Source organism: Rhinolophus ferrumequinum, chromosome 25, assembly GCF_004115265.2.
Source record: "Rhinolophus ferrumequinum isolate MPI-CBG mRhiFer1 chromosome 25, mRhiFer1_v1.p, whole genome shotgun sequence".
NCBI classification, from domain to species: domain Eukaryota; kingdom Metazoa; phylum Chordata; class Mammalia; order Chiroptera; family Rhinolophidae; genus Rhinolophus; species Rhinolophus ferrumequinum.
The window spans coordinates 25,791,856-25,806,495 of record NC_046308.1 but is presented as its reverse complement, the minus strand read 5'-3'; the positions used below and the strand labels follow the sequence as shown (position 1 = coordinate 25,806,495).

Sequence of the window (14,640 nt, the reverse complement as noted above, 5' to 3'; positions counted from 1 at the left end):
GCAATCTAAATCCAAAGGCCACGATCCTAACCCTGGATTTTGTCTCCTTGAATGCAGCAGACCCCTTCCATTCCAAACAGGCCATGGGGACACATACTGGTTTCTCCGTTTAAAACACCCCACCCCACCCCAGTCTACCTAGCAAACACTGATCTGTAGGTCAGGTATTATCATATATGATCTAACTTTTGTCTAGCTATTACTATTTTCCTTTTTATGGTTAAGAAAACAGAGGCTCAGAGAGATGAACGTGCCCAAGGTGGTAAAGCTAGTTATCACTAAGTCCGCTTCTAGGTCTCATCCCACTGCCCCGCACGGCTGCTCTGTAACATCTGCACCTCTAGCGATAGGACCATCAGGATCAGGCCCGGAACTTCAGTGACTTTTAGAAGGATGGTCTCTAAGGGGGTGGTCTGAACATGCCCACTGCCCTCTTCTGACCCTTCCCCCATGAGTGTGGATTCCAGAGGGACCCAGTCTGGGTGAGACAGGAACAAGTGTAAGACAAACAGGGCTTTAGAAATGTATGTTGCTTTTATTGAACTAGAATGGGACTGCAGCATGAGCTGTCTAGGGGCAGGTCAGAGGGGTAAAAGGTCTGAGTTTGTGGTTTACGGAGAGATGAGATTGACGTGAAGAACTGGAAATGCTATACGGAAAGGTCACGATTCTGAGAGCTGAGAAACTAACGAGGCAGAAGAATGGTGTGACGCAGGGTTTCTGGAGCTGCCAGGAAGGAGTTTGTTGATGGATAAAGCAGGGAAGTCTTGGAATCTACTTGGAGAAGGTGTATAAGTTTGAGGGTGACGGTGAGGCTTTGCTCCAGCAAATGGAAAGAGATAGACCCTGCTGGGTATGGTCTAGAAAGGAGAAAATTCACTGTCTTGAGGTTAAGAGGGCGGGGAGGGAAATCACAATTGCAAACTCTTATAAAGCACTTACTCTGTGCCAGGCTCTGTTCTAAGCATTAATTTAATAAGAGAAAACATTTCAAATTTAGAACCCAGGAGTACACCAGATTAGCCAATAAAGAGCAAGGCATGTCAGAGCATGGCTAAAGGTGTGAGTAAAACCATTCAAAGAATCAGTTATAAGATGTGTTGACCTGTTTAAAAACAAGAGACTGTGTGCCTGTCACTTGGCCACCTGTGTGGGGTTTACACTTCAGGCTGGCAAGAACCAACTGCATGCATCTTTTCCCAACTCTGTTCAGTGGCCTCATGTGGGTAGCTTGAAATGGGTCAAGGTGGGAGCATTCACCCAGTGGCAACCGGCAAATGCTACAGGTGAGGGCTCTCCCGTCCCCTTGCCCCCAAGAGCCAGTTTGCCAGCACACCAACCTAGAACCATGGTGTATAGTAATATGGGGCACTGCCTAGCCTGGTTCACGAATCCATTCGCTAAGCACTGATTTAGCACATACTTCATCCAAGCTGCTGACTCTAAGGTATTGTGTAAGGTGCTGGGGATAAATCAATGAGTAAAACAGACATAGAGCCTGCCCTCGTGGAGTTAATGATCTGGGGAGTTGGGGGGAGGACAGAAATAATGTTCACACAATCAATTCAATTGTGAGTACGGCCACAAAGCAGAAATACAGTTGACCCTTGAACTGCACGGGCCCAGTTATACGTGGATTTTTTCCCCCCAATAAATACAGTTGGCCCTCTGTATCCACGGGTTTCTTATCCAAAATTCAACCAACCACGGCTCAAAAACAGTATTTTTATATTCCCAACCTGCGTTCCCCAACTGCAGGTCAATAGTACTGTTTTTTAGCCCCTGTTGTTGAATCCGCGGATACAAAGGGCCGACTGTAGTTCAGTTTTGGGGGAGTCAAAAGTTATACTCAGGTGTTCAACTGCGCACAGTTCAGCACCCCTAAACCCCTGTGTTGTTCAAAGTCAGCTGTATAGAGTGCAACAGCCATTCACCCTCTCCACCTGATTTGCAGCTCAATTCTCCAGCATTTTGAATGGAGAAGCAAAGCACAACTGCCCCCACTATTTTCTCAGTGCTCATGCCTCCAGCCTAACATTTCCCATCAATAATAGGTAACTTCTTCAGCACCAGGTGGGCCACTTCCTGGGTTCTCAGAAAGGTTTTGAGCCTGAGGGGTGGAACTAACATGCCTCAGGAGCAGTCTCAGCAAAGCCAACCTCCTCCCCCACTCACACCTGGCCAGGCCGAGCTCCCTGCCACTCTTCTGCTCCCCAGGACATCACGGTTTCCATGGGAACCCACTCACTTCAAAGGGGAAGGAAGGAGACTGGAGGGGAGGAGGCAGAGTGAAAGCTGGATTAACCTCACCCTCTTGGCCCTGATTCTGCACTGCTGGCAACCTAACCGCCAGGTCCCACACAGCACCTGACACTCTCCACCAGCGCGGAGACATGGTGTGCTGTGGTCCAAGGGACATTTTAACTTCTAGGGGGAAGACCCCTGGGGCTGCGGTGGGGGCTGAGGAAGGACAGAACTGAGTGGGTCCAAGCCTGCAGACCTCACTGCTTGGCCCCCTCCTCAGACCCCTTCCAATATCGCGCCTGGGCCACAAACACAATTACCCGGGATGTGCATCCAATCACGGGATCTGCTCAGATTAGACTGCAGTCATTAATCTGAGCAGGACTCCCGGCTGCCTTGCTGATTAGCCCAGATGATGCTTTGGTATGATCCAATTAAAGACAGTCTCGGCCTCCCCTCTGCCCCTACACACACACACACACACACACACACACACACACACACACACACACACACACACAGTGTCCACATCAGAAGGAACCAAGACATTTCATTAATACATCCTCATACACAAATAAAACCTCAGGGGCAGTGGCAGGCTCTCTCGCTCACAAGCATGCCTCCCTTTTGTCAGGCTGCCCCTCTCATGCCCTGCAGAGGCCTGGGCAAGGAGGGGCCTCCCCCACCCTTCCTTCATCTGTGGTTCTGGGAAGGGCTGCGATGGGGGCTCCCAAAAGTCAGTGTGAGCACTAATCTGAATCGAAAGAGTCTTGTTACATTTATTGACATGAAATGCCGACTCCCTGAAGTGCTTTGGAGCAGTCAGGCTGCCCCAGGCAGGCAAATCTAATTAAAATTACCCAACCCTACAGGAGGCTGAGCTCCCTCCCTGTCATCTCACAAGGGCTGTAGAGAGGGCAGCTGGTGCTAATGGGAGAGGTGTGGTTGTGGGAGACAACCCTGGGGCAGGAGGCAGGCAGGAAAGGCTGCAGAGAAGTGAAGTTGGACAACAGCGTTGATGTCCTGAGATGCCAGGCAGCCATGTTTGGCTGGGCAGTTGGTGGTGACCTGCAGAGATGATGTGGCAAACACCAAGGGCTGTGGGGTGGTCAGCCTGGTGGGAGAAGGTAAAGATTGAGTGTGAAAACAAACAGGAAGACGTGACATCCTGATGGACAGCTCCTGTGGGGGAGATCACCTTCCTGTCCTGTAAATTAGCCTGGGTGGGGAAGGAGCCTGGCGTCTTAGGGAGGCTATGGAGCCCGTTGATGGGAACAAGGGGGCCCCTCTGCTTTGTGCCAGACGCAGTGCCAGGTACGCACATGGGCTGTCTCCTGAATTCTTACCAAACACGCTGATGAGGTTCTACCATGAAATTAGAGCTCAGAGCTCAGAGACAGAGGCGGGACTCAAGCATCAGTTTCCGGAAGCTTTTTGTTACACACAAATCTGGGGGAGTCTCTCTAGACTCTGATCTGTGCTCACTACAGGTCCCTGCCACCAGGAGTCTCGGACGGTGCCTGGGGTCAGTCTTACTGCGCACGTGCATCACCTGGGACCTTGTGAAAGTGCAGATCATGAATCCTTGGGCCTGAGTGAGGCCTGAAAGCCTGCATGTCTAGTCAGCGCTCAGGCGACCTGATGCTGCTCACAGTGGACCATGTTTTGAGTAGTAGGGGTTTTAGCGGAGTATAATGGCTGTGCCCCCAAGTCTTCATTCAGGCCACCAGGCAGTTTCCGGAGGCCATGTTCTTCTCCTCTCCCTTCTTACAGCCCTCACAGAAGCAGCAGCCCACCGCACAGATTAATTTACAGGTGGCTGTGCAGCTGCATTTCCCCTCCCAGCTGCTCTGGCTCCTGGCTCTTCTTGGAACACGTCAGATTCTACTCTGCCTAGAAGGTCTTACTCTACCCATTGCTCCTCCTGGTGAACTGTCTTACCAGCTTTTGAGATCAAACTCAAACATTGCCTCTTCTGTGAAGCGTCTCTGTTAGAGCTCTGACCATCCTGTGTTGGTTTCTTGTTTGAAGAGACAGGAACAGCCCGTGCACTCGATAGGTTTACCCTCTTTCCCCTGGAGTCCAGCCAGTGCTCCCACACATTCACAGTAAGGCTCAAGGAAAGATTGTGAAGGAAGGAGGGAAGGGAGGACAGAAGTGCCCAGTCCCATACTGGGGGAGGCTGGCTCGATGCCTCTTAGAGTCTCTCTGAGAAGAACTGTGACCAGGTCGTGGCATTCTTTGGGGCCCAAGGCAGAGCTCACTCCCTGCAGGAAGCTGGACCAGGCCTGTGCATCGGGCGGGAGCACCCAGTGATTTATCCTTCCTCCAGGCCTGGGAAGGACCCTCATGCAAGGATCTATGGATCAGAGCCCATTGCTCTGGACCCCCAACTGCTGGCATTAGAAGCATTCAGCTCGTCTGAGTAACTAAAAATAATGCCAGTGATAAAGGTAATAAGAGCAACAATCACCACCATTACCACAAAGGCTGTGTCATTGCAGGGGGAGTGAGGAGGGAATCAGTCTTCTTCCTTTCCACCCCAGGGAGCCCATTCCACGTTACTGACATTAGCACCTGCTACAGTGTGTGCCCAGCCAGAGGTAAGCTGTGCTCACTGGTACAGGTGAACGTCCATGCTCACACAGTAAATGTGAGCAAGGGTCCAGCCTCAGTCCTGAGTGACTTGAGCACCTTCTCTTAGTGGCGTGTGCTCCCTGTGGACAACTGATAGCGCAGTCTCTGCTGAAGCCTCATTCAGGCCTGCTCTCAGATGACTCCAGCTTCTCCCCAGCCACCTCCACAGACAGGCAGGAATTCCCCTGAGCCCCTCCCACTCTCTGGACCATTCAGGGCCCAGCCCTGGCTACATGGGCTGCTGCAGAGCAAGATGAGACAAGTGCCTGCTATCAGCAAACTCCCCATCTGGGGAAGGTGCCAGAACCTATAAAGCTGCACACAACACCTGTTGCTCAAAACTAAAGACTACCATGAATCAAAATGTGGTCCAAGGACCGTATGCATTACATTCACCTGGAACGTTTTTAAAAGTTCATATTCCTCTTCCTGTAGCATGACCTACTGAGTCAGCATTTCTGAGCGCGGAGCCTAAAACCATGCATTTTAACAAGCTCTCCCAATACTTGTCAGGCATATTAAAGTTCGCATAACACCGACTCCTAGATGGTGCAACCAGATGTCCAGTGCTCTTGTTGGAGTGAAGGCAACAATGGGACTGGACAGGGGAGTCCCCAGGCAGCTGTCAGTTTGCTGAGCTGAGGGTTTCTGGCTCATTAGGGCTCACCTCCCCAGCTGGGATAAGGAAGATACTGCCCAGGCTCTCATATTCCTCACAATACAGTTCCAGGAAGCTAGCAGCAACCCACAGTGGCCAGCTGAGGGATCTCTGGATTGATTGGAGACAGAAGGCCCTATAGGGAGCAGCTGTTGGCCACTGTCTTTGCTGAGACCACCCACTGGCTTGCAATCTCATCTCTCACAGCTGAGTTGGGCCTGAAGCTGGCTGGGGGCTCTCACCACGGCTGAAGTGTCTCCTACCTGTACACAGCTCGCTTGTCAGCCTCCAGCTGGGCCTGGGGGTCAATGGGGGCACTGGGCACGGGAGTGCTGGCAGCAGCTGAAGGTGCGGAGATGTGGACAGCCTGGGCCTTAGAGGGTGCCTGAGCAGTTGCCGTCATCTGCAGAGAGAAGAAAGAGGAGGTGGCCGGTTAGTGTGGCCAGGAGAGCTGGCTCCTCAGCTGGAATTGGAAGGTCTGCATTGGCTTGTGGTGTATGTGGTGTGTGTGTGTTTGTGTGTGTGTGTGTGTGTGTGTGTGTGGCGCGTAAGAGAATGTGTGCAACAGAATTGTGAGCACCCATTTGTATATGTGTCAGAGTGCGAAGAAAGCAGGACTTCATATGAGCATGTTCTAGAGAACAATTTAGGACAACTCAAAACCAGGGGGTGCACTAGCACACTTTAGAAGAGGTGATTCTTAGGGCAAACTAAGGTATGCCTTCTGTCCAGAAGCAGCAAACAACAAAATGATGAGCCCTTTAAATTGTGCTTGTGAGTCATCTGGACTGCGCTAAGTTTGATTTGATGACTTTGAAGAGGGGGGAAAACAGCTGAATCAGTTGTCATTTGGGCAGAGGTTTATTTCATTTAACACAAGCCAGAGGTAACTGTTTTAGTGGTTTCAATTGATAACTGAACGGTTCTCCAAATTTGGTTTACCTGGGCACTTGAAGATAAGCGGATTTTGGTGGAAAATGGACAGATTTCTGGTCTTCAACATAACAAATATTTAGGAGAGTAGTTTTCATCCTGTTATATGTTTTAGAAGGTGCCTCTGAGGCCCTAATTTTGTTATAATCAGAGCAATTCCTTTTAATATTACATATTGGACTTTCTATGTAAGATTTTGTTTAAAGAAATGCTAAATGACTTTGACATTTTTGATAATCATCATTGCAGAATCTAATGCTTTTATGTTATACTTTCTGTAGTCAGGTGGAGCCCTGGAATGTCATGAACGGTGACATGGCTCAACTGTTCTCTTCCGCCAGCGTGTCCATGGCGCCATGACAGCTCTTAGCGCCGGTGCTTTTGGGCTCATAGACTTGTCTGCCTCCTGCACTAAACCTTTGTTCACATCTTCACCCCTCAGCACTCAACTGGCTCAGAGGAGATGCTTACTATTTATTGAGAAAATGAATGAGTGAATAAATGAATGAATACACCTGGAAAGAATCAGATATTTTATAGGTGGAAAGTTCATCATATGACCTAGGTTCCTGCTTTCTGGAAGAAAATGTGTTGTACGTACCTCCACCAATACAACACAGTATTGCTGGGGCTGATATTCCCCAGACATTTGCTGTCTTGTTCTCTTCATTTAGTCTCTGCTCAGATGCCATGTCTTCAGAGTAAAATAGAACCCCTCCACCTCTTGCAATCCCCATGCTCTGCCTTATTTCACAGCACTTATCATGGCCATATACAGTGGTACCTCGGTTTTCGAACATAATCCGTTCTGGAAGACCGTTCGAGTTCTGAAACATTCGAAAACAGAGGCATGGTTTCCCCAGAGAAAGTAATGCAAAATGGGTTAATCCATTCCAGACCTTTAAAATCAACCCCTAAAACTGCAAATTTAGCATGAATTTTACTACCTAATGATATCATAGATCCATAAAATTTATGGCATTCGTAAGCTGAAATGTTCGTCAACGGAGACGTTTGAAAACCGAGGTACCACTGTACTATATATCTACTTACATTAGTTATTTTCTCTCCCATCCCCAACTAAAATTTAAGCTTAAAGAGGGATTAACAATTGTATTCTTAGGGCCCACAATAGGCTGGCACTAGTTGATGCTCAATAAATATTTGTTTAGGGCGGCCGGATGGCTCAGTTGGCTAGAACATGAGCTCTCAACAACAAGGTTGCCGGTTCAATTCCCGCATGGGATGGTGGGCTGCGCCCCTGCAACTAAAGATTGAAAACGGCAACTGGACATGGAGCTGAGCTGTACCCTCCCCAACTAGATTGAAGGACAACAACTTGGAGCTTATGGGCCCTGGAGAAACACACTGTTCCCCAATAAAATTTATATAAATAAATATTTGTTGAATCAATGAAATGAATTAGTGAATGATGGATAGTGAATGAGACTGAGGCTATAAAAGAAATATACCTGCTTTACTCTATTGTGTCCCTATCATTTTTTGTTAGGATGAAATGTCCATGTCACCGTTGTCTGAGCAGGAGGAGCTTCCCCAGCCTCAGTGCACAAGAGGTGAGACATACATCATGGTACCTCGAAGCCAGCAAACAATTGCTTAAATTCTACTGTCTCCTGTTATTAGCTTTTAACCTTGGGCAAATCCCTGAACTTTCCCAAGCTCTTATTTTCTCATCAGTAAGCAAATTGGTGTCCTTTTAGGATTCATGAGTATTAAAGAGGTGCTGTAGGGAAGAAAGAAGAAACAAATGTTCCAATTTTCAAAATACAGAAAGAAGGTGGAATCAAAACCTGAATATCGCTAATGTTCACATTGACCTGAGCCAGTTCCTTTCATTCGTGAACAATACCGATTATTTCTTCAAATGCTTCTCGAGTCCTTGCCATGTACGAGGCACTATGCTGGGCACGGGGGTCACAAGGTTGATCTCAGCCTGCTATAATGGGGCTCAGGTTCTGGATTTAACACGATTACAAGTTCTGACAATTAAGTTCGCGAACTGGTTGCAACGCTGTTGTTAACCTCTTTTGATATCAGAGGGATCATTCATTATGAATTTGTACCAAGTGGACAGTTAACCAAGTTTACTATTTGGAAGTGCTGAAAATGCTGCGTGAAAAAGTTAAATGACCTGAACTTTTCGCCCACAATTCATGGCTCTTGCATCACGACAATGCACCAGCTCACACAGCACTGTCTGTGAGGGAGTTTTTAGCCAGTAAACAAATAACTGTACTGGAACACCCTCCCTACTCACCTGATCTGGGCCCCCAATGACTTCTTTCTTTACCCGAAGAGAAAGGGAATATTGAAAGGAAGATATTTTGATGACATGCAGGACACCAAGGGTAATACAATGGCAGCTCTGATGGCCATTCCAGAAAGAGAGTTCCAAAATTGCTTTGAAGGATGGACTAGGTGCCGGCGTCAGTGCATAGCTTCCCAAGGGGAGTACTTGGAAGGTGACCGGAGTGATATTCAGCAATGACGTATGTAGCAGTTTTTCCAGCATGAGTCTGTGGACGTAATTGTCTGACCTTGTACTAAGCTGGCAGACGAGAAGATGTAGTGGACGTGGATGGTGTAAGTGACCTCCCCCCAGTACCTCCCAGGATGTCCTTGTGGAAAACAAGGACAGGAGTGGCCCAGTGGACAATTGTGTGGATCAGTCAGCTTCCCCCAAAGGATGACAATTAAAAGGTAGATGTCAGCCTGAGAGAGGCTTCTAGGAGAGTGCCGCGTACTTTCTCCTTAGCCCTCTTCTTCAATATTTCTAGCAGTGACTTAGAAGATATCTGAAGAAATGCTCAGCAAATTTATGGGTGACATAAAACTGGGGTCCAGAGGATCTTTACCAATGTTGGCAACATGCTAAGTCTAAGAAGATTCATTTTCACTTAATAAGTCAGACCTCAACACTTCGAACACTTTGGTCAAAAAAAAAAATCAATAATATAAGGGCAGAACAGGGAAGACACGGTTTAGCAGCAGTGTTTTAGTTGGCAGCAGGCTCAGTATGTCCAAAGTGTAATGTATCTGTGAAAAACATCAAAAAAACCCCCAACCTAAGCGAACGCTATCTGAGGATGCATGAAGAGATGCATAGCTCACACACAGCTTCCAGCCCCACGCACGGTGCTGAAACAGGTACAGGAAAGTACATTCAGAGGAGTGCTGAGCAGGCTGGTAAAAGGATTCTGCACTAAGTTGTATGAGGAAAATCTGAAGGAATCTGGGATATGTGAGAGAGATTTGGGGGCGGGGGGCAGTGGAGAGACAGGAGAACCCCCTTTGATTATCTGAATGAGGGATTCGATTTTATCACTTCTGTATGCCCTGAAGGGTCAAACTACAAACAGTGCATTAAATCTATATAACACAGGGACGGATTTGGGCTTGACCCAAATATTAAGCACTCTCCCAGGCTGGAATGGGCTGCCTCCAGGAGGTGCTGAGTTTCCACCATTGCAGGGGCCAAGCAGAGACTGACCGATCAGCTGTGGGCCTCCGTGTGGGGTGACATCTAAAGTCCCCTCCAGGACTGGCAGACTCAGACGCCATGAGAGTGCTTTAATCATCACTACCCACTGGCCTGGGTTGGCATGAGGTTTGGATTAGATGATGCACAATAGAAAAGTGTTTTGGCAACTCTAACGTGTTCCCCAGGTGGAGGGGTGGTAGTTGTTATTAAACACGAGATTTCCAAAATGTGCTTCCTTCCTAAAGTAAGGCGGTGCTATGTCTGCACAGCCCGTTTACGGATGAAATGCAAGGTAGGCTGGTGTGCTCTGCTCTGCCCACTACAGGTGAATTTCCTCCTGTCCTTGAAGGACTCCATAAGGGGCTCCCATGAAGAGGAGTTTCTAGGAGAGACGGCGGAGGGAAGCCACTCCTTTTCCTCTCAAGTCCCCCTCTCGAGGCAGGACTTTGGGAGAGGTAAGGGGAAGCCCTGCTGGGTTACAAAGGAAAGTGTAGAATAAAAATGTAAGCACAGGCAGTCACTTGCCAGCATCCCGAGAGGCCCCAGCTGAGGGGCTGTTTACTGGAGCTCCGAGTGGAGCCCTGAGAAGACAGCAGCGCTGGTCTAAGGAGGATGGTGATTCAAATTTATTTAGCTCCAGGGGGCCAATTCAGCAAACACCGTATTTCCTCCAGGTTTGGAGAATTAGTGTTTATCTCCAAACAGAATTTTTTTTCCAGCCAGAGACACCCGTTTTCCCAAGAACTGGAACTCAAAGGGAGGGGCCTGCAGCTGTGTGCAGGGTCTGGGGGCAGGGGATGAGGGTGACTTACGGTGCGGTTTTCGGGGAGGTTACTGGGCAGTATAGCTTGAAGAGCAGGAGTAGGGGGACAGACTGGATGGGCCAGGATGGGGCATAACCGTTAAATGATGGGTTGGAACTCCCTGGTTCTGGCCTGTGAAAGCCAACTTAAATTTTCAGGAGTTTTGCAAGCTGGCTGATACCACATTTGGTGGCTTGAAATGGTCATGGAGGAAATATTTACACCACAGAAATTGGCAAACGCGGCAAATTAGAGTCTTTCCCTGACCTCCTCCCAGAAAGCTGATTGTTTACTAGCACACCACTGAGGTCAGGGTTTCTCTCCAATTCTCCAGGATCTGGCCCGTGAAGAAACTAGAAACTAGCCTTACACTCCATGAGGCTACTCGGTGTGTCCACAGCTGGTCCCAGAACTGGCTGCTCCAGACTCTGAGCCTTTTTCCGAGAAGACCTCAGTGCACTCTGGAAATTCTACCGAGGCAGCAAATTGGGGACAGGGTGTGGATATGGCATCACACAGACAGGAGGACTGTCCCTTTCCAATAAGGAGAATGAGGCACACAGGAGGAGAGGCAAACTTGAACAATGTCTGGAGAACTTTCTGAAAGATCAGAGAAGCCTCTGGAAGTGGAAGGAGCCGTGGATCCAGGCCCTGGGTTTGATGCGCCCCTGTCAATCATTAGTTACGTGTTTCGAGGTGAATTCCCTGAACTTTTGGACCCTTAGCTTCCTTACCTATAAATATAGGGGTAACACCTACTCCCTCTGAGGATTAATCAAGAGAACAGGATGCTGACTAGTGGACGGGGGTGATGGCAGAATTCCCTGGAAGGCCACCGCTTGTGAGCCGTGGGGCTCTGTCCAGAACCTGTACAGGATTCTCTGGTTCCGACCTCCTCTTACCCTACGGTCCTTTCTTGTGGCAAAGACTTCAGGCCACCACGCCACACTTTTGCCTCCATAGATGCTATAACCTCTGGACTTCTCTGTCACCCAGCTAGAACCAGTCCCACCTTAAGCTGGGCACTAAAGAGTCCTGCCCAATCTTGGTTTGTGACAGCTTGAGATGAAAGTTCCTGACAGTCCCCATCCTATAAAGTGGGAAGAGGTGGGGTTACAAGCTGTGTGGGGGGAATGCAAAATCTGGTGGAGCTGAGAGATCTAGCCACTTTGACAATTTAGTCTGACCACGGAAATGAGCAGGTGACTTAAGAGACGCTGGGAAGCACGCTTACCTGCCTGCCTCAGTGGCCCTCGCTGACACTGGAACGCCCCATAGATGCTTTCATTTCTGGTAAGCACCACCCTTTCCCAATTGTAGGGAAGGCAGGGGGCACATTATGTTCTAACGAGCTAAGAAAACACCTCTGTAGGCTTCCATGCTCCACGGCAATCCTGGGCAATAGTTTCATATGATCCCCATTCCACACAGGAGAAAAACAGAAGCCCAGAGAGGTGAAGAAGCTGCTAGAGATCACAGTTTGTGCAAAGGTTGGGACAAGAACCAAGGGCTTTCTGACTAAATTACAGCATGAATTCTTGTATGTAATTACTTTTCTTTGAAGAGGAGCACGGAAAGACTCTTCCCCCCTGAGTGTAAAGGAGGGCAGAGAGGAAGGGCACGGGAATCAGAATGAAGCTTCACTTCCCAGCGCACACCCTTGGGTCTGCATCTAGTTCACCCCGTCCTCACCGCCGGCCCAGCTTCTCCCCTCCCCCAAAAGACTGCCCCTATATGAGGAGTTCAAGTCAATTCTCCAAACACCGGTCATGCCGGCAACAGTCCTTCTGTGCAGAACCCAAGTAGGAAACTGTGGGTAGTCATTAATTGAAGGTGGTTCACTTCCCTGGCAGGCTGCTGAGGAGCCAGAGACTTGAGGCCTTAGACACCCAACCCTTCAGGGTGCCCAGGACCGATCATGGTCAGCCACTGCCTGCTGCCAGCTGCCATTCAGGGTTCTCTTTTGTTCATGGGAGTTGGGAGCATGTGGCTCAGAATGGGGATGACACCAGGGTCTTTCTAGCACCCACAGGGTGGTGTGCAGGATACAGTGGCATCAGACAGAACTGAGTCCTGCTTTTGCCACTCAGTGCTGGGCAACCTTGACTGTGTAACTTGACCTGTCCGGGTCAGTCTGCTCCCCCATGAAATGGCTATGGTGCTGTCATGGGGACTGATGTCTCCTTCAGTGGGTGCTGGCTGAGCATCAGGGACAGTTCAGGGCCCCTGCTTTGGGCTTCCATGAACCCGAACACACTGTTTAGCCATGTTGCCTTTCTTGCCTCTCTCATCCACTAGCCTGTGGACCCTGGGAGTCAGGGACCCTTCTTTCCTGTCTTCTGTTGCAGCCCCAATGTTCAATATAGGGTGTGCATATGTGTTGAGTGCAGAGATAACTGGTGGGAGGGCAGGCTCCCCATCAAACGATGCCTTTTTGGCTGCAGATTTACCTCCTTGACCCTGAATGCCTTGGGCCACAACAGAGAAGTCACGGTCCCTGTCTTATGGGGAGTGGTGGCATCTAGCCCAGAGCTGAAGCCAACTGGACACAGCATGAAGTACTGGCAGGAGCATCTAATGGACTGGACTCTCCACCTGGGTGACTTGGCAAAAGTTACTCAGCCTTTCTGATGTGGGGTCCTCAACGACAAAATAGGTGTAATAATGCCTAAGGTACAGGGTTGTTAAGAGCAAGTGAGGTAATATATGCAAAGCACCTGCACCTAGAAGATACTCGGCATATGGTGGTTACGTTAACGTAATCCACACAACTGGCAGCCCACATTCGAGGCTGCCACTTTTGCTTCTGTCACGTGGGCTGCCGTAGGGGTCCTGCCTCTGCTGAAGGAAACTGTTTGCCTGTAAGCAGCCAGGGAGGTGGCAGAGGGTGCCGAGGTCTCACGGAAGGTAACATTTCCCCTTCACCAGCTATGTCACCTTGGGTAAGAGACCCAGCTCCTCTGAGCCTCAATTTCCCCATCAGGTAAAAACAGCGCTGCTAATACCTCCTGCCGGGGCTATATGTGAGGGTGCACTGCACAAAGTGGGTGCTTCCTCTCTGAATCCAACCCCATGCCTGTCCAAACCACTCCAGACCCAAACCTACATGTCCCCCTACATACACCCTTCACCCACAGACAGTCTTGCTCTTTGTGACTTTATGCCCACCAGCCTCTCATGGCTCCTTTCTGTAAACCCTGAGCAGCGTAGGCCTGCACCTTCTCAGCATGTCCTCCTAAGTGGACTCCCCTCTTTGAGCCTTTCACCTGACCTGGGCAAGATGAGAGCTGCCCATCTCCAGTGCCTGTTCCCGCCAGGCCGTGGAACACAGGGGGCCGAGAGGTCTGGCCCACTAGGGGCCGCACTGGGCTTGACCAAGAGCTGGCATTCTCTGAAGCACCAGGGCAAACTGGCAGGGCGAGATCTGGTTTCCTCCCAACTAGGATAGAGTCCAAGGACCTGGGAGGAGGTCAGGGCTTGAAGTCATTTGGTAAATATGAGGTTTGGCCTGAACAGGTGGGAGGCAGCAGGGGGCATGGCCAATGTTCTAGGCTGAGGGCACAGCCCACAGGCGCTCCAGGCCTGGGCCTGCCCACTGACCCTGGCCTTGTCTCCAGTACAGCACCCCTTCCCTATGTCGCACCTGATCAGACCCCACAGTGTACAGTTGCTTGAACACGCCCAATGATTTATGTCTTTGTGCCTCTTCTCCCACAGCCGCCTCTGCAGCAAATGTCCATGTTCCCGCCCTGCCTCCCTCCCGGCCACGTGTAAGCCCACTCCTCTTCCAACTCAGCTGGAGTACCGACTTGCCCAGGAAGTCCTCCCAATTCTGCACGTCCCCCAGACCCAAGTAGCCACGA

General features: G+C 49.7%; 1 protein-coding gene across 2 annotated transcripts in view; it reads right to left on the bottom strand.

The window, feature by feature from the left end:
* The window catches only part of PKNOX2 (PBX/knotted 1 homeobox 2), a 255,540-nt gene that overhangs the window by 56,259 nt on the left and 184,641 nt on the right, over positions 1–14,640 (bottom strand). For both annotated transcript variants that reach the window (XM_033098363.1, XM_033098362.1), the window contains one exon: positions 5,803–5,942. In XM_033098363.1, the coding sequence (XP_032954254.1) occupies positions 5,803–5,942 (140 nt within the window). The remainder of the gene's footprint in view (positions 1–5,802; positions 5,943–14,640) is intronic.